The 21,759-nt window shown below is 31.9% G+C and overlaps 1 protein-coding gene across 6 annotated transcripts in view; it reads right to left on the bottom strand.

Moving 5' to 3' along the window:
• The window catches only part of LOC124358031 (MOG interacting and ectopic P-granules protein 1), a 50,877-nt gene that overhangs the window by 26,752 nt on the left and 2,366 nt on the right, over positions 1-21,759 (bottom strand). For all 6 annotated transcript variants that reach the window (XM_046810308.1, XM_046810298.1, XM_046810317.1 and 3 more), the window contains exons 2-4: positions 11,665-11,833; positions 11,377-11,448; positions 1,549-3,923 (exon numbers count right to left, since the gene is read on the bottom strand). In XM_046810308.1, coding sequence (XP_046666264.1) covers positions 1,549-3,923; positions 11,377-11,440 — 2,439 coding nt within the window. In that variant the 5' untranslated portion in view covers positions 11,441-11,448; positions 11,665-11,833. The remainder of the gene's footprint in view (positions 1-1,548; positions 3,924-11,376; positions 11,449-11,664; positions 11,834-21,759) is intronic.

Raw genomic sequence — 21,759 nt, 5'->3', positions numbered from 1 at the left:
CCGGGCCAGCAGATGCCCCTGTGCTGCCATAACCCGGGACTCAACAGGTTAATAACTTTGTAATAAACCACTTGTTAACGTTGTGTTAATTACAATAAAAAGGTTTTACAAAAGTGGATTTCCAGTTCACAAAACCTCACAGATTGCATTATCTATTTAAAAAATGAATTTTTTATGTTTACATATGTAAATTTTTATTCATAATTTTTCAAATTTAACGTACTTTGCTTAAAAAAAACATCCAAAATGTTTAAATATTTACATATTATGTACAAACTAATGAGTGCGGAAGATACATGAGGTGGATCTTCAATATTCTGTAAGAAGTCACAAAGAAATCAAAAATGTTTTTTATTTATAATGTAGGCCATTTTAACCCTCTCCCGCTCGCAAGGCATGGCACGGCCACCACATAGCCACTGCAGCTTAAACGGCACAGATCGGCACGCACTGCTTTACCCACTAGAGCCGATAAGTGTTGCTCTCAAGTAGCAATATTTTGTACTACTATGGGTTGTTTGCTATCAGGAGACCATTCACTTTACTCTACAGTAGATTTATTCCATTATTTTGCTATTTATATTAGTTGTGTGGAAACAATGGTGGGTTGTAGTCGTACACTTCGTGACAGTGAAATCGATCTCGTTATTAGTAGTGATTGCGACGATTCAAGTGAATTTAGTGATGTACCAGAGCCTTGTGAAGTGGTTGGTGACATTGAGAATGTAGTTCGGAGTGATCACAGTGGCAATGACGGCGAGCCAGACAATGACATTCACCAAGTAACTGCGCAACAAACAACCCCGCGCCCAGCTGTTCGTGTGCCCCCTCCCTGGTCTCGTACAGTCAACTTCATTGAACCAATATAGTAAAATAATTAATATATAATTATAGTTAATTACAATGACAGAACGTGTGCAAGTTGAGGTGCCGTATTTTTACTGAGCACGACCGGCAGAGGTTAGAAGCACCGTGAGCGCCTGGAAACAATGCGAGCGGGAGAGGGTTAATACTGTTTCTAGCACTACAGTTCCTTTGATAAAAACAAATAAAAGTTTAGATTTACTTGATGGTAATGGTCATATGAATATTTATGTAAATCTCTGCAAATGTCTAAAACTTAAGAGCTGGTAGTTTTGAAACTTGTAAAAAGCAGCACAAGGTATAAAACCTTTAAAAAATGCTTTAACCATCTGAGCCTAATGTATCGTTCAAGTATGAGAAAAGTAATCGGCTTATCATACTAAGGAATTGTCACCTGGATTCAAGTGTCAACAGGACCTCTTGTACAGTATTTCTTGGATGAAAAATGTCCTGTCTCTGGAGTTCGAAGAAAATATAGGCTTAAAACATTATTTGATTTTCTTTTTTCATTTGGATAAAAAAGGAATTTACTTAAAACAAAATTAAATATTTCAAACTAGGCCTAGTTCAAAAATTAACAAAATTGTGCACTTTCCTTGCATCCCTCAGGGAAAACTTAAAAATAAGTATTGATCTGTATAAGTATAAGAAAACTATTAATCTAAGTTGGTGGTAAATACAAACCTGGTTTCTTTCTGGTCGATACTTTTTGGCACATGAGAGTAGATGCCTGCTCAGTTTACCCTTCTGGTTGTCTTCAAAAGGACAGCTAGGACACTGATGGAATGCAGGTGCTCTCTCGAGCCGTCCCCTCACATTGTGTTCCGCCTCCATGTGGTATAAGATGTCATGAGGACTCCTTACTTCCAACGGACAGAAATTACACCTATAAACGTAGTTACGCATGTGTGGGGTCTCCAAATGGTGAGCCATTACTAATGCAGATTCTGTCTTAAAACTGCAAAATTCACACTTTTTCAGTTCTAATTTAAAAGGTTCATTTGTCTCTTTACTAAATTCTAAACTTCGTATTAAAGAGTTCATGGCTTGCTGCACTTCCGGTGTACACTTTGAGCCTTCCCTCTCTTTTTTCCTTTTCTGAGACCTCAACAAATCTGTCTGTACATGCTCTTGTACCAAGTTTACACCTATTTGGATAAAGAATTTACCTAGAGGATTATCAAAGTATGAGTTACTCTGTTTCTTTGTTTTCTCTCCTTCTTCGGATTTCACATCTTCACCTAATTTTTCACAATCTGTTTTGCTTTCAGCACTCTTGGCTTCAGTAGTTTTTTCTGAATCTTTGGTTTCTTTATCGTCTGTTGATACAGATCCTTCACCATCTTTGGAAGTCTTTGTCTCCTCAGAATCCACTTCCATTTTTTCTTCTTTGTCTTCTTTAACTTCTTTTTCCTCTTTACTAGCTTCTTTATCAACATTTTCGTCCTTTTCATCTTTATCTTCTCCTTTTTTGTCACTCTCATCATTCGTTTTACTATCATCTCCTTTTTTGTTATCTTCTTCTTTTACTTTTTCTTTTTCCAGCTGAGCCTTTATTTCTTTAATGGCTTGTTCAACCTGATCAACAAAATTCTTTAATGGTTTAATGGGTGGTTTTTCGTATACGTATGGAACTATAAACGAAGGAGCTTCTACAACATACATATCATCTGTAAGGGAGGGAAGAATTACTGGAGGCTTTTGGGAAGATGGAGGAGGTGTTACTGGTAAATTTCCCTGAGGCATGACAACTGGTTTCATCTGTGAATGTCTAATAGCCTGAGGATACATGCCTTGGGCAGGTAGTGCCATTGGCAGAACAGAATAGCCTTGAGTTCGAGACGAGCTGGCCACATTTGAAGAATGAGCTAAGGGTGGGGAAGGAGACACTGGCACAGGACCTCTACCAGACAGTATTGAGTTTGTATCAATTATAACAAGAGTTGGTTCTTTTTTACCAGGTTGTGATTGCTTATTACCACTTGCAATCTCTACTAATCTTTTAGGATCATTAACAACAACAGTCTTTTTGTTCTTTTTGTCAGAAACAGGAGAATCCATTGCCAAGGGATCTTGTGGCACAATTTCTTCTATATCTGGATCATCTGAGGATGCCTTTTTTGCTGGAATTGAGTTACCTTTAATATCTGGCTCATTAATATAAGTTTTAGGTTTATTAACGTTGCGGGAACTCCGTCTTGGAGTGATATTTATTGGTTGTTGCTGTATTTTCTTTTTCTTTCCTTTCTCTGGTGTTTTTTCACTATCCTCTTCAGACTTGGATTTATCAAATGAATCTTCATTCTTATCATCTTCCTTATCTTCTTCTACTTTCTCAGTCTCAATTTTCTCCGAATTTTCTTCAGTTTCTGGAGATTCCTCAGTATTCATTTTCTTTGACTCTTCTTCAGAATTTTTATTTTTTTCGTTATTATCGTGTTTTTTGGATAAATCTTCTGTCTTCTCATCTTCATTATTATAATTTTCATTATTTTCTAAACTTTCACTTTGATCATTTTCTGCGGCAAAAGGATCATTTTCTTCACTATCTATGTGTTCATTATCAGAAGATTCCATTACAGTATCTTTAATATTAACTTCATCAGCCTCTTCCACTGAGTTTGTGTCAGCTGCTAGAGGATCTTGAGGTTCATCTTCTTCCATTAACATTACATCCTCATCTTCAACATTACCTTCTGAATTTTCCATGTTTCTATCATCACTTCCTTCCAGTTTCTCCTCTAAAGTATTTTCTTCTTCCTCTTCTTCATTTTTACTTTCTTCATGTTGTTCACCATAACCATTACTTGATGTTGCTTCATCAACTTCAGGCACTTCACTTTCAACTTCTGTGTTAATTTCCGCTATACTGTCTTCACTAACCGAATTTTTTTGTTGATTTAAGTCTGATTCACTATGACTATCCGATTCCGCTGTTTCACTAATACAGTTAATATCACTAGAATTTACTTTTTTAACAGACTTGACAGGGCAATCATCATCCACCTCCATTGGTTCCTCATAGGAGCCGTTAACTTCTCCATTCACTTTAAGCCCACCTGAAATGAAACATAAATGGTTAAATTTTCTGAATTACAAAGGCATACAAATATATTTTAATTTTACACAGAGTAAATGTTTAAAAATTCTTCACTTATTTACTCTAATTCCACGTAAAATAACAGGTATTTCTAATGAATATTTAAGTTTTAATGCTTTATTAGTATTTATTATATGAAACTTAAATTATAGTTAATACATCAAAGAAAAGAGTAACTTTAAGTTATAGCTTTAAGTGTTCAATGTGAGCTCCATTCCTTAAATGGCATACATCAAGTCGAAAATCCAATTCTTCCCAAAGAGTTGTTCAGTATATCTGGAGTGATTCTGTAAGTCTCTTCAAACCTTTTCCTTACTTAGGATAGGCCAGTTAGTAGTAGAGGCACATACACAATCCTTTATACACTACCAAAGGTATAGATCACATTGGTAAAAGCGGAGACCATTCAAAACAAGCTCTCTCAAAAACACTTTGTGACCAATCCAACATTCGGGTACAGTTAAATCCAACCAACCGTGTACTGTACATTCCAGTGATGTGATACACCAAATTGCTGTCAAGTAAGTTCTATGGTTCATCTTCTACAAATTGAGAAGGCCTAGTATATCAAGATAGGAAGTACCAGTTACAGTTCAAAGAAGAAAGGCCCAGAAACTTTTCACCAAAATATAGCAAAAAAAAAAAAAAACAATTAATTTAGGAGAGCACCATTGCAAGTCTGCCATGTCATGGAGGTTTTCTAAAACTCTATGTATGTACATTCTAAGTGTCCACTTAAACACTGGAGTGAAATGTTGATTCATCACTAAAGACAACATGATCCAGAAAATCATCATTGTGCAACAATCTATAACTTGAAGAATCACAACAGAACAAAATGTTGCACGTTTACTACAAATTCAGTCGTTGTAAAACTACAGAACACAGAAAGCTTTATTTTGACAGATCGCCCCTTTTTATTAATAAAGTTTTTTAAGATGCTATCAGATGATTATAATAAGCTTATAATAGAATCAGAATCAGAATCAGTCTTTATTGTTACGTCAACGTTTATACATAGCATTGCTATAGAAACAGGTAACATTGTCATAAATTAATGTAATAATGATACATACACATATACATTCATACATATGCACATCACAATTCACATATACATATAAACTTAATAAAAATACATATAAGAGGTCAAGACAGCGTAACAAATTTAATGTAATCTATGTTAAAACACAATTTTAAAATTCAGGATCCATCAAATACTCATCAACACTATAATAGTTTTTTTCCAACAAAAAATCTGTTAGTTTGCTTTTAAATGTTTTTGAATTGATTAAATGTTTATATTTTTGAGGTAACTTATTGTATAGTTTTTTTTGCCGTGTATATTGGAGTTTTTTCTACCAGACGCAGTCGATGTATGGGATATTGAAAATTAGCTTTAAATCTTGTATTGTAATTATGATCAAAGTTATCACTTGATAAGCTTTCAAAATTTGATTGTACTGTTAGTAGGGTTTTCAGAATGTATAAATTTGGAAGTGATAAGATTTTTAATTCTTTAAACAGAGGTTTGCAAGAAGTTCTAAATGATGAAAAGGTCATTAATCTCATAATTTTTTTTTGGATCTTAAAAACTTTATCAAAGTCAGAAGATGATCCCCAAAATTCAATACCATATTGAATTATTGAAAAAAAGAAAGAGTAGTAAATTATTATTCTAGTTTCCAAATTAATTGAATTTCGTAACACTAGCATTTGATAACATGCCGAGTTTAATCTTCTAATAATATTTTCAATACATTTTTTCCAAGAAAAGTTTATATCCAGATCTATACCTAAAAATTTTGCACTATCACATAATTTTATTTGTTGGCCGTGGAAAATCACATCCTTATTATAGCCCTCCTTTAATTGTGCTGTTCGAAAATTTAATAGTTGAGTTTTCTCTTGATTTAATTTCAATCCGTTAACCTTAAACCAGTATGCCAATTCATAAAAAGCTTGATTTAATTTATTTTTCAATTGAAAGTGAGAGTTTGCTTTAACAACTGCGGTTGTGTCATCTGCATATAATATAATTTTTGGTGAAACATTTTTAGGTAAATCATTAACATACAGAAGAAAAAGTAGAGGCCCCCAAAATAGACCCTTGAGGAACGCCAACTTTAATTTCCTCCCAACGAGATCTAGATTTTACACTATTTTTAAAAATTACAGTTCTTTGAAATCGATGAACTAAATAAGATTCAATCCACAGGATTGATCTATTTGAAAAACTGTACAGTTTAAGCTTTTTTAAAAGGATATTATGGTTTACACAATCAAAAGCCTTGGACAAATCACAAAACACACCCATGGTTCTCTGTGACCCATCCAAAGCCCAAGACACCTCATTTACAAGTTTATTAATGGCCCCTAATGTACTGTGACCCCTCCTAAATCCGAATTGATCACAAGTCAAAATTGAATTAGATTCTAAAAAATTTGTAATTTGGTTTAGTGCTAATTTTTCAAATACTTTAGAAAATGATGGCAGTATTGAAATTGGACGGTAATTATCTGGATTTTGTTTTTGGCCTTTTTTATAGAGTGGTTTTAATTCAGCCCGTTTTAAATTTTTTGGAAAAACTACAATTTTTGAATGATTGATTAATTAAAACTGATAAAGGAACAGCTATACTATACATTACATGTTTCATTACGTCCAGAGGTATTTCATCCCACCCAGATGATTTTTTATTTTTTAATGATTTTATCACTTTAACAACATCATCTGATGACACATTACCAAAATTAAACTTAAAAAATTGACATTCAAGATCAGTTTGTGCTAAATTTAGGGCCTCTTGTTCACAAGCTATCAGATGAAAAAAGAAGCTGAAAATCCATGAGGATAATTCCCTCCCTTCCTCCCACTCCACTCCCACTCACTCCCCCACCCCCTCTCAATCATCAATAAACTATTAAAAAGTAAATAAATTGAAACATACATTGACATATAGTAAAAATTCAAAACACAAAAATGTAATATAATTAATAGCAACAGTTCATTACAATGATAGTTTTTATTTGTATCAAAAATCATATTAACTGTTCAGTATATTTGAATGACTCTGTAATAAACCAGAAAATTTTATCTGATATGATATAATAATGAAATCAAATCTCTTTAACTGATTATAAAGACCAAAACTTTGATTGATTAGAGCAATATTTATCCCTTGCCATAGACAATACCATACTTGATATTACTGTTTGGTATTGACTGGACTTTACGAAATTAAATTAATATTATTTTAATAACACTGTTAATGTTTTTATTTATGCTGTTCAAAGAAATGTAACTAGTTTCATTGTACTGTTTTTAATAATAATATGCAACTTAAAAACAAAACAGATGATTTTGCCTTTATACAATGTCCGTATGGTACAAGCAACAAACCACTCAAATACATTCTCTAACTTTACTATTAACTTTGACCTTTTGAGAAAAACAAGCCTAAGAATACGCTCTTTAAAGATCTTCACAGAGATTTAGGGAAATATAAATAAATATTTGTTTAACTACAAGTCATATCCCTCTATCTTTTTCTTTTAAATAATAGAAATGGTAGCTTATAAAATGAGCTTCCAGAATATATTAAGCTTATGTAAAAATGTAAAAATATACTTTTAAAGAGAATCTACTTATGTACAAAAACCCAAAGTATGACATAGGCCAAATTAAAATTAGCGATCGTCTGTTTACTGCCAAGCAGCTAACATCCACTTATAGAACCAGCAAACACTCTGGCATTGACAAATACAAACATGGAAAATACAAACTTCAATTAAAATATAACTTATACATCACGTTATTTTGTAACTGTATATTTTTAAATAGTTCTTATATACAAAGAACTACAAAAACACGTTTTAGCAATCAGTAATTTGCGTACTACTGATCAGTTGTTGTCCACGAAAACATACCAAAATAAATATAGAAAATGCTTATTATAATATTAAAATATTTGATAAACTAACTTACAATGATTTTTTAAATTTTGTTATCTATATACATTTTTTCATACAAAAAGTAACTATTGTCTGTGAATAGACTTCCCAATGTATTCAAGATTCGGCTTCCACACCTCACTAGTTGTAACATTGCGAGACCATCATTTTCCAAACGTATTTTACCCTGCAACTGGCTTTAAGCGATTATCGACGCATTAACTACAGTTTTAAAATGACACTAAGCTATTTTCGACGCATTAACTATGTCGTAATGTGATCTCTCTCAGCAAGCCTATTTTTACTTTGTTTGAAGTAAAACATACGTAAATCTAAAGATAAAGATCCAAGGTTTCATATTATATCATAAAACGTTCTAAAGTTACGTTAAATCTTTCATTATAAAATTCTAAACTTGGATGTTCACATTTCCGATTGCCATTTGTTTGCGTAATTTCCGAACACGCTAAAATTACCGCATGTTTGTCAAAATTCCCTATCGTGAGTTTACGTTCTACACGATCGTAAGTGTCGTCATTGAAAACAGTGTACTCTTGGCTTTCAGAAACATCTGTTCAATGGCCAGTAGGAAAATAAATGTTTTATAAAATAAGCGTTTGAAAAGCTCGTTTTTTGTAAAATTCCAAAATGCCTAATGTGTCGAAAATAGCTTCATTAAATTTTATTATTTTTGTTACTTTATCGTTGTCTGGAAATAGTGAAAATCATATCAAAACAAAGAAGACGAATTGCTCTTAGCAACAGTATCGTCAACGAAGACTATGAACTAGTATTTTATTTTTGTTCTGTTGCACAATCACCAACTCAGCCAGTAGATAAGAACAATGCATCGCTTGGTTGCCATGTTGTTTCTCTGTTGTTATTACGCCATTGCCGGTATTAGTGTATTGCTTGCTATTTATTTGGATATTTTAGACTTTTCGTTATTTAGTGTGTATAAATAAAAGTTTGTTTAGTGTTTTTTTTAAATTAGTGAAGTAAAAAATGTAGAGGTTTGGTTAAGTTTTAGTGAATAGGTTGAATTTTTGTGAAACTGAAAGTAAGCATGTTATACGCTTCAGGTTCAGTGTTTTATTATTTTGTAGACAATTTATAGTTATTTCATAATGAGTGTTAATTTAAACATAATGTATTTATTATAAAAGCATATTCATGTATTTTAGACAGTAATTTTTTTTTACTTTTCTGAAGGTATTAGCGTTTTATTTCTATGACCATCGCTTGTTTTATTTTTTTAACAAAAAAATAATAGAGATAAAAATAAATTGTTGTACAGTTTTGTAAACTTCAATAAATGTACTATCTATATAAATAATTTTTGGATGAAAAGAAAATGTTAGGCATTTATTTCACAATTTTGACTTTTGTAAAAATTAAAAAAAGGTTTTGTTGCCATATAAAAATGTCTTATACAATGTAAACTTCTATAAATACCATATTTTTATCTTCTACATATATTTATCTCTTAGAAAAAAATATTTGTTTATCCAATAGATTCCAAAATGTCACAATGGTATACATAATAGTGCTATACAAACTTTTTCAGATTTTGTAGTTTTTATAGATATATTATTCAAAAGTACCAATAAACTTCTTTTACCTAAATATTTTTTTTGTAATTTGTAATTCAGATATATAAGCAAACTTTTGTATATTTTAGAATTATTCTAAAAAATTTCACATTACCTGAGAGGGGCTATACATTTGAGAAACATTTATTCTTTCCTAATATTTTTATGTTAATCAGTAAAAAAATAAAAATACATTGAAATGATTCAATATTTAATATTTTTTGGGGAAACTACATTTATTTCTAAAGACATTGATGTTCTAAAGTTTTTAAAATGTTTTTATCTTAAAAAATAGATGAGCAGTGATTAAAACACAAAACCCTTACAAAATCACCAAAAAGTGCCTGCCATTTTGGGAAAAATGATGGCCAGTTCCAGGGTTAAACACTTCTATTGGCATCGGAATCGAGTGAAAAGAGCCTTGGTATGGAAATCGATCCATCCCTTGAAAAAATTCTAGCGACATTATAAAAATTCACACATAATCCACGTATGTTTTTCCAGAGCCCGAAATTCATGCATAATACAAGTTTTTCCAGATTATCATCCTAGGTGGCAGCCATGGTTGCAGTCTCACAAATTTATCATTGTTACGAATATATCTAACTGCAGGCCAATATATGAAGAATGCATCAGAAAGTTATCTGCTACAGAAATTAATGAAGTGAAGTTAATTTGTGATCAAATACTGTCTGACTGATCATCATGTGTGTGGGAAAGTTGTTCAGATGATCAGGGAACTGAAGGGATTTCTATCAGCCGTTGTCCATGCAATGCCACTATGACAAAGAAAAGTGACGTGGTATGGTAGATTCGGTGGGATGGCTATCTGCAGACAATAATTAAGCTGCGTTTAGATTGGCATGTAAAGTTGCGAAAGAATCGTGAACAAGATAATAAATTTTATTCCTGAGAAATGTCACAAGTACTTGCTGAGAGTGTATAGCTGGTTGTTGCGAGTCAATATGAAGTCTGTTCACACAGCAGTGATGTCTCAAAAATTTTTTAAATAGAAATATTTACAAAACTTTGAGTTTAAATAGCAAAATAGATTTACTAGATCAAATCAGTTTACATCAATATCAATTCCATTTTTTGTCAAACAAGTTAGCAGGCATCAATTTTATAACATGGGGCCGGCCAATTATAACAATTTTATAACATTTTGTGGGATTTATATTATCTTTGAGAAAAACAAAGTAAACATGAAACTATTAAAATTGGTTCTATGTAATGTCTATTTATACACACAATAAAGTTTGAGTTTCGTTTTAGTAACTAATGTTATATTACACATGATTTTGCAATGTTTTTAAATGGTTTTTATCATTAAGGTATTAAAACTTCAAAAGAATTAAAAGAGCTGTTTATGCTGAAAAATAAACTTTAACTGAATGTTTTCCAAACCCATTATGCTTTTTTAGCAATATAAACCTCTAGCGCTTAAATAATTATTATAATAAAATTGTGTTTATTGTCTAATATTAGGTTGTTACACATGATTTTACTGTGTTATTAAATGCTCTTTATGATAAATTTATTACAATTTTAAAATAAATTTTTCTTATAGTAGTTATATTACCTTAAACTGGATTTTTATTTTGTTTCCGTAGAAAAGTCACTGTCTAAAGTAATTTTTAATTTAATTTTTTATTTTTACATTATATAAATCTTATTGCTACATAAGTTCTGGTAGACAATTCATTTACCTTTCAAACAAATTAAAATGGAGCTTTTAATGAACAAAAATAAATGTTAGGTGAATTTTTTTTTCTTAAACCTTGCGTTTTAGTTAATATCATCTCTTGCAACTAACTATTTTTTACAATTTTGGGTATGATACTGGTTATAAAAAATGTGACTCACTGTTCTCTGTTGATTGAGCCAATTCTTCTCTAGTATCACCATTCTCAGACACAGTAGATGCCATCTTGTAATCTGCAAATCATTAAACACTGTAAATTGAAGGTAATTTAAAAACTTAAATACAGATATAACTGTAATTTACAGTCAAAATGGTAATAAAAGTCTCAAAAAGATTGTACGCTTTAATAAAATATGCAAGCCAATAATAGACAATTTAATATTCAAGATATCAAAATGTTTGTAAAAAATACCAACAGTTGCCTTAATTAGTAAACTGATTTAACTCACCTCGAAATGACTTTGTTGAATGTCACTTCAATGTCTAAGGTTCAGAATTCTTAGAATTGCAGACTTTCCACTTGAATTTACCAGACAAAGACGAAGTGTTACATGGTCAGGTATTGCAGAATAAACAGGTCAACCAAAAGCAGAATCACCAAATCACCACATATAAATTCTGTGAACAAAAAAGTCCCACATAAGTAATAATATAGTTGACAGTAAACATTAGAGGCAGTGAAACACCTTAGTGTTACCCTATGAACAATATTCCACCTCAAACATTTTTACACCAGTATTTTTACATTGTTGATATTTATTTCTTAATGGAATTCTGTACTTATTTTGAAAACAAACACTCCAATAATACAATTTTTTTTTTTTTTTTTTTTGTGAGGCCTTTTGTTTTTTTTATGATACTTGTTTTTATTACAGTACATAATTGTTTATATTATTATAATAATCACTTTAATTTCAGTTCTGGGTCTAATGATGTTTTCTATGAAAAGAAAAGACCTCGCACAAATAAAAATGTTACTATTGGAGTGTATTTTTTCTTTCTTTTTTTTTTTTTTTTAATTGAGTACCTGTATTTTTGTTTGATTACGATATGAAAGATGTTTCATTTTTTAAATATAATAATATAATATAAAAGCATCTTTCAATTTTTCTTCAAAAGTGTATGCTTTTGAGAATATTTAAACATTGAAGTTCAAAAAGGTTCCAATTAAATAAACCACAATTAAAATACCAAAATACTTAACGGTGTATGGATGCTTATTAATAATAATAATTTATAATGAGACATGTTTTATAATTCTACAATTCATAAATGAGTAGTGTTTGGAGCTTTAACATTATTGTTATGGGATGGAAATCAGGATGTCACCAGCACAGCTAGCTCTTACACCACACATTAGCCTATGTATTTAAAAAACATTTGTTTATTACAATTGTACTTTAAAACAATCACTATTAAATTAATTATTAATTATACTCACTATTTCTGTTTCTGATTTAATTATTACAGTTTACAAAATATTCTTTGTGAAGATGGCATTAACATTGGCTTTTCCTGACTAAACAAAGGCTATCTTTTTCAGACACATGAAAAAAATTAAAAAAAACTATTGTAAGAATGACCAAAAAGCTATTTTTAATACGCTCACATTACTAACTTAAAACAACTGCCACTTTTTATACAGATTGAACCTTTAATATAGTTGTTTTTTTAGAAACTTATGGAGACACATTTAAAATCAACACTCTGCAATTGTAATTATAATCTATATAGAAAAGTAACTCATCAAAGGTTTTGACATCCTGAAGTAAATAAAAAATTTATTTTTATCAGCACACAGTCATCAAATATTGTGTAATATAGTCTTCAGCTAAGATAGTATTAACATAGAGTTTTTCCAAAACCTTTTCACTTTCCTCCAACTCTTTTCAATTTAAAAAACAAAAAAGCAGGACTCTGTACTAGTAAATGCCATCTTTCTGACAGATGATGGTGAACTAATCATGTTGTAAAGTTGGTTGACAGAATAAAGTTTGCTAGTAAACTAATTGTCACACCGATGGTACGAGTTGTACCATAAGTTGTGCCCATGGCTAATAGCAGCATAAGAAATCCTTCCACAAGAGAAGAAAGTTTCTTCTTACAAACAGTCAAGAATCAAGAATCAAGAAGTTTATTGCAACATAACATCCACAGTTATACAACTATACATGTTGTGTGAACAGGTTGCTTGTCAATAATACATACTATATGGTAAAAACAGTTTGTACAACATTTCATACATTAACAATGTTTTTGTCAAATTCACTAAAACTACACAAGCTGCAGATTGTCCTGCAAGAATTCAGAAATATTATAATAGGCCTTATTAATTAGTAAGCTTTTCACTGATTTTTTAAAACTGAACAGTGTTAGCTGCTTTACATGTAGAGGTAATTTGTTGTAAAATTTAATTCCCATATAATTTGGAGAGCTTTCAAATAATGTTAATTTGTGAAGAGGAAATTGCAGATTGTCTTTAAAACGGGTGCCATACTGATGTTCATGATGAATTATAGTTTCTGAATTTAAGCGATTATGAATAAATATTAAACAGCTATAGATATACAATGATGGAATGGTCAATATTTTCATATCTCTAAAAATATCTTTACATGAATCTCTCTGATTCAAAAATAGCATGGTTCTAATATATCTCTTTTGAGCTTTAAAAACAGAGAAAATACCTGAACTACATCCCCACACTTGGATCCCATATTGTGCCAATGAACAAAAGCAAGCATAATAAACTATGAGCCTAGTCTTAATATCAACCAGCTCTCTCAATGTGTACATTTGGTAGCAAGCTGAGCTCAGTTTTTTATTTAGCAGTTCTATGTGTGGTCTCCAAGAAAGATTCTTATCAATAACTAGCCCCAAAAACTTAGTGGTATTTACTGTAACATTCACTGAGTTCTTAAAATCTATATTAAAATTGGACATAGCCTTATTTTGTACAGTCTGAAATTTTACAATTTGTGTCTTATCACTGTTTAATGCGAGCCCATTACAAGTAAACCATTTTTCTAAGTCTATTAGGGAATTAATTATTTCTAATTTTAAATCTTGCTCCCTGTTACATTTTACCAGAGATGTTGTGTCATCAGCATACAAAATCAGGTCATTTCTAATATTATGTGGCATGTCATTTATAAGGATAATGAACAACAAAGGGCCCAGAATGGACCCCTGTGGTGTACCAGCACATATATTCACCCATGATGATATACTTTTTATGCCATTATTGTTGATTAGCGTTCTTTGCTTTCTACCATGAAGAAAAGATTGAAACCATGCTAAAGAGTTGCCCAAAACAGTACGAGGTGTGTTCAAAAAGTATCGTGAATTTTGTATATTTTCAAAAATTATTTATTTAGTCGTGAATATCTATTTTGTCCCCTTCAAAGTAATCCCCCTGGGATATTATACACTTGTGCCAACGTTTTTTCAAATCTTCGAAGCACTTCAAAAAATCATTTTTTTGTATTTTGTTCAGCTCCTCCTTCGATGCTGTCTCTATCTCGTCAATCGTGGCGTAGCGTCGTCCTTTCATGGGCCTCTTCAGTTTTGGGAACAAGAAAAAGTCACAGGGGGCCAGATCTGGGGAATACAGTGGCTGCGGTATCATTAGTGTGTTGTTTTTGGCCAAGAAGTCGCGTACAAGCAGTGATGTGTGAGCAGGGGCATTATCGTGGTGCAAAAGCCAATTTTTGTTTTTCCACAAATTGGGCGTTTCTGGCGGATTCACGCAAATTACACATAACTTGCAGGTAATGTTCCTTATTCACCGTTCTACCTTGTGGCAAGAACTCATGATGCACCACGCCCCTGAAATCGAAGAAAAGTGTAAGCAAAACTTTCACATTCGACCGAAATTGGTGTGCTTTTTTCGGTCTTTGTTCGTGCGGCAGCTTCCATTGAGATGATTGAGCTTTGGTTTCCACGTCATAACCATAAACCCACGATTCATCACCAGTTATGACCCTCTGGAGCAAATACAGGTCGTTACGGACAGATTCTCATATATCCCAAAAAGGTGATTTCTAGTCTTATAACAATGCCAGATATAAATTACTATATTTCTGTTCAAAAGTTAATAGGAAGGTGGCGATTTTTTAGCACCTTGTACATTTGTTAAGTTAAGCCAATGAGTCCAAGCCGAAACTCTATAAATAATTAGATATGAATAAGATGATTACTTTAAAATTTAATGAAAATGACTAGTATTAAAAACAATGTACAGTATTATTTGTATTATTATGTTATACCCATTTTTTCAAACGAAACAATAAGTTTAGAGCAGCAATTTTGTGTTTTTCACTAAATTAAATAATAACATTTCAACTCTTTTCAATATTACATTTTTGTAAAATTTGTTTAGTATAATGTGTAGATTTCTGTGGTAGCCTTCATTTAATAAAAAGTGAGGAAAATGGCACAATTTATTGGTTGAGCAATTAGCAAAGCTTCTTCCATCACTTGCTGATGAAAACATATCTCTGTCTTTGGTGTGTTCATCTGCAGGTATACACAATGACTTTTAAAAGAGTTAACTTAGAGGGTTGAAATATAGTGTAAAACTTCACCAATATTGCCTATAAACATCAACTGAAAATTGTAAGCATTGATACATTGAGAAGAGTTTATTTCTTCCATTTTCGACAAAAAAAAGAACATTTAGTCAAAGTTGAAAGCAATATGTTTTCACTAAATTCCCAAGTTTATCAATCTTGTAGTAAATCCCAATGTTAAACAAAAGATACTTTATCAATGATATAATCTTTTTCTACATTTTTCACTGAAGCGGATGGTGTTGAAATATAACCAATAAACACAAGTATTGGGCTTTTATAAATTTAATGTAAAATGAGACTTCTACAGAATGCTAAAAATTGACCTGCCCCCAAAACTAATGTAATCCTTTCAGCTCCAGGGTTGAGAAAAAGATTTTTTTTATTTGAACATTTAAAAAAGGGGTATTTGCACATTGATATTTCCAAAGGCTAGTCAACTATACAAAATTTGTTTGAATGAATAAAATTCACTCGGCAAGAACCTAGAAGCAAGAAACACATCTAATAATCTTGTATTAATTATATTGTTGCTATGGAATCAAACAAATTTTATAAAATATTAACCTTGGAGCTGGCAGCTAAAAACCCGTGGGGCAGGCTATTTTTGCTCCATTTATACAAGCACTTAATCTATTGTTTTATTAAGTAATATTTGTAGAATAATATAACATATTAATAAATATAACTCATTGTTTTACATATTTTTTATGTTAGTAAAACTTAAATTACAAAATTAAATTTACGTAATTTTGGGATGGGCCATGTATAGCAAAGTAATATCAAGTTTGAAATTAATATAATTCCAAAATGACTAAAAGATAGAAACAATGTCTAGTTTCAGTAAAATAAAGTTATATGGTGTTTTACAAAAAAAAAAAGAAAAGGAAGCTAACCATCTAGGACTAATTCAATATATGGGTTAGGTTCCAAAACAAGTCATTGATACGCTTACTGCCACAATACTAACACTTCTGTTTCAATAATTTTCTAACATGTAAGTAAATAACTAGTACAAAAAAGTGATTAGATAGACTTTGAATAAAATATCTACATCAACATATTTGAAGACACAGGTGAGTGAGATAGACTTTATTGAATCCTAGGTCTATAATAATGGATTTACTCAGTATATTGGGTAATTTTGTAATTTTTTTTAAATTTTGAAAATTATGAAGATAATGTTTAAACCTAACATATTGTAAATCAAATTAAAGAGGATAAAATGCACTTTTAGAAAATATTTATGATCAAATAATTATCTGAAAAAAATTATGAAGTAAACATAATGAAGGCTTATCATAATCATACTCAGCATCACTCACGGCTTCATCACTAGGCCTAACCTCAAAATCTGGGTCAGGATCATTGTCGTCGAGAAACTCACCCTCCGATCCAAAATCATAAATTTGGTCCAAGATTCTTTCAAACTGAATTACAGATGATCTTCTATTTTCATTACAAATAGGATCATCCTCCTCCGAACCACCCTCAGAATCTGATAGGATATTAAGTATTATACGCACCATTTCTTTGTCTAGATGGTCACTCATTTTACACAATGAACAAGAAAAATATACAATAAAAACTCGAATCACTACGAAAACTATCAGAAAAAAACAAAACCAAAATTTACCACATCACTTTATTTAATAATAGTGGAACTTTGTTTACAAACACACGTCAGATAACAACAAGGCTCACATCACCATGTCAGTCAGTTACGTACTAAGCAGCTGTGCAATAGTTCAAAATAATATTTTCACAGCTGCACAACTGTCGTCATACAAAACATATAAATATAAACAATATAACATGGGAAATTGTCTAAAACAACTAAACCCGATTTTTTTACAGAAAACCTATGCGTATTAAATTAAATACTGGAGCACCAGTATAAGTCGGGCTCCATATTCAATGTGTTAATACACTGACCAGTAAACACCCAAACTTTCAAAAAGTTTAAATAAAAATAAACAATTTTATCATTATATTTTGTCACTCACACAATCAAACTGAACTAAATTTGTCGTTCTTCTGGTAATAAATATATCCAATTCAACCACTGAAATAAATCTTTTACTAAACTACAATAACAACACGTAATAGTAGGCTCAGTTAGCAGAGGGAGAATGGCGGCTCTTGAGAAACAATGACAAACTATCATAAATCAGCAGTTTAGAAGGAAGAATATACAATAAAAAAATCATTTCGTGTTGATAAAACAACTCTTTTTACATAAATATTGTCATTAAACTTTATTTTAAATAAATAATAAATTAATCATTTGATGACGTCATGACATACAATTTTGAATGACTGCTACTATAGCAGTGGTCAGTGTCGTTCAAAATTGAACAACTGCTAACTCCAGGATTAAACGGTAAGTTTTTTTGTAAAATAAAGTTTTGAGGCATGATTCCTAGCAAATAAATATTTTGATTTCCACCAACTCATTTAGAATCAAATGGCAGCTTGCAGCCAAAAATATGAAGTGGTAGTACCTATAATGCCACTCCAATTTTTACTTCTTAAGCAAAAACCTTAAATTTTTAATATTATTTTCTTTAGAATGCAAAGCTAGTGAACCAAAATAATATTTTGACCTAAGGCAGAGGTTTTAAATGCCTTTGACTTCTCAAACTTTGCTATAGAAACCTGTTGTCTTCATGGTGAGCTGTGATGCTGAATGCAAATAGCTACATTTGTTTATAAATGGTTTGTGTATACGTCACAGGTAAGAAAAATTGTTCCAAAACTAGTGACCTTCAGATAACCCATTATTGTTTAGTATACCAAAATTTAAATAAATCATTAAAAGTAATATTTAGACCAGTAGATTACTTATAATTAATGATAACTGAGAAACAAGTGAATGACGAATTAGTTGGGTTTGTTTCTACTTGTTACTGCTGTTACTGAAATAACAGAGTATTGCTAATAATATTTTATTCTGGTAATAGGTTACAACTGAATAACCCACTGGCACTAACACGTTATAAACCGCCCACCTCTAATGGCAATGTAGGTACATGTGTTACTTATGTCACAAAGTGCGTGTGGTACGAGGGGTATTATAAAAATAAGGTTCCCTATGCCGCCGAGACAGAATGCGATATGTTGGGAGAAATCTGGCAACACTGTCTTATTCATCAGCTGTCCCTCTCTCTAGCCATACCACTCGCGCCTCGCTACGTCCAACAATGCCGGCCTAGCTGCCTTCGAAGATGGAGCTCCCTATCAATGTTACCCCCAGATGCGAAATTCGTGCTGTGATACGTTTTTTAAATGCAAAACAGATTTCACCTATTGATATTCATAGTCAGTTAATCGAAGTTTATGGGGAAAACTGCATATTTGTTCAACACATTCGGAAATGGTGTAGAGAATTCAGTGAAGGCCACATGGAAATTCACGATGAAAACCAAAGTGGACGGCCTTCAGTTCCAGATGGAGTTGTTGAAAAGGTTGAAACAATGTTGCTTGAAGATCGGAGAATCACCATTCACGAACTTGCTTTGCTTATTCCTGAGGCTATCACAAAGTGTGTGCGCAGTGGGTACCGCGAATCCTCACAGAAAACCATCAACAGCAGCGTGTCGTGTGTGCTAAACAGTTTTTGCAACAATGTGAAGACAACAAGGAAGAATTCTTGGATTCCATTGTTACAGGTGATGAAACATGGGCATTTCACTTTACCCCCGAAACCAAGCAGCATCACGTGAATGGCGTCACTCAACTTCGCCTAAGCCTTTCAAGCAAACACAGTCTGTTGGGAAAGTCATGACAACCGTCTTTTGGGACAGGAAGGGCCTGCTTTTGATCGACTTTTTGCCTTAGGGAACAACAGTAAACTCTTGACAGATATCGCGACACATTAAGAAAACTGAGACGCGCGAACCAGAACCGCCGAAGAGGAAGATTGTCCAGTGGTGTGAGGCTTCTCCATGACAACGCTCGACCTCATGTCTCACGTCAAACTCAAGAACTGCTGACAAATTTTGGCTGGACTATTGTGCCCCATCCCCCCTACAGCCCAGACCTAGCCCCAAGTGATTATCACTTATTCCCAAAATAAAAGGAACACTTGGGTGGCCAACGCTTCAGTACCGATGATGAAGTCAAGGAAGAGGTTACTCGATTCCTCAAAGGATTGACGGCAGAATTCTACAACATGGGGATAGAAAAGTTGGAGCATCGTCTACAAAAGTGTTTGGACAAAAACGGTGATTATGTGGGAAAAATAGTTTAACTTTTAAGTTTTAAATAAAATTGATGTATAACAATAAGTAGAAATATATAGCTGTCTATTTTAAAAAATCATGGGAACCTTATTTTTCTAATACCCCTCGTATTTATATCACAAGGTACCAACCATGTTTATCTATCCCTAAAAATAATAAGGTATCTAAATATTACACAGTTTTGTTTGTTACGGTTTATAAATATACATAGCCTAGATAGTTTTTATTAATTACTTAGTTATTACTTTTTAAGAAATAAAAACCTCAACTGTACTGTAATTTAAAATACCTGTATAACATAATTTGCTTTTAGGCGTAATATCGAGGATTCATTAACTTACTTATTAATATTGATGACTCAATAATCATGAAGATTCATTACTCATGAATATCGATGATTCCATAATCACAAATATCGATGATTTTATCATTGGTATTGTCCTACAATCGTTATTCGGTTGTTTTTATCAAATGGTTTCATGTTTTTATCCAAAGGAATAATTCTATATTACAATTTATTTAACTTAGCATGTGACTTAAACTTGTTAGTTATAGGTAGTAATTATAATGTAAACAATAAACAGCAAGAAGTAACTAATATTTTGAGGCTTTGAAAATGGCGATGAATATGAAGAATATATCTAAGATATTTCTCACAAGTGACGAGATTTTTTCAAGTGGCTTTGTTTGTTTGGCTCCTGGTAAACTATGGGGAGAAATCTTTCCTCCATTTCACAAAAGCGGTAACTCATTGATATCAAGCTGGGCAAGTTATAAATATTGTAAATAAAGTTTCTTTGATATCGATGTACAGGCTATATGTTGGTTTTGTTGTTTTGTATTGTTAGTGTTAAATTTACGTTTTTAAAATTGTAATGTATGAGATCTAGGATGCGACTAAAACACCCAATATCGGGTGTTTGCCAGTTCCAGGGTTAATCATAACCATCGATATCATCAATCGATGCTGATTAATTATTTTGAATTATTAACTTAAATAGTCTAAATCAACAGCTGTAAACACTTGAAAATAATACACGTTGGATAATAATTCAATTTTACATAAGTAATTTTAATTATTAAAAATGGCAATCAATTTTAGAAAACTACACGACATTGCTTTGAAAGATGATAAGACATTAATAAAATATATTGTTTTTATGGCTTCAACATGTTGGACTCGTACCGAAAACCCCATTATGTAACTTAAAATTGTGGCAAAGAAACAACTGTAACTGCAAGAGGAGGAAATATGGTCGTCTACAGTTTTCCTAATTTTTGTTATATAATAATTTGTTTGATCACTGTAAATATTAAATTCGGTACTTTGGGATTATACCGACCACACCCAGACATGAATCGTTATTTCACATTTCGTTTCTACTGATTACTAGATTAGCGTAGAACAATATTTCGTCAATATAAAACAGGAATTGTCTTATCGCAAACACCTCCCCATCCTCAGACAGAGGTCAAAGTCGAGCGTCTAGTAGATAACGTGATTGCAGAGTCTCGCCGCCCGTTCAGCTGGTGCATCGCTTTGTTGTACTTCCGTGTTTTACCTCTACATTTCTCCAAACACAAAAATTCAACAAAAACAAACATTTACCAAACTAAACTTTTTATTAAAAAAACACTCAAAACTTGTTTTTATTCTTGATCACATTCCGCCACCCAAAATGCGAGTGCCTCCGGCCATCAGCGCGGGCTTCGGCAGCACCTTCGGTGC

This window comes from Homalodisca vitripennis, chromosome 1 (genome assembly GCF_021130785.1).
Source record: "Homalodisca vitripennis isolate AUS2020 chromosome 1, UT_GWSS_2.1, whole genome shotgun sequence".
NCBI lineage: Eukaryota > Metazoa > Arthropoda > Insecta > Hemiptera > Cicadellidae > Homalodisca > Homalodisca vitripennis.
This window is presented reverse-complemented; position numbering and strand designations above follow the sequence as displayed.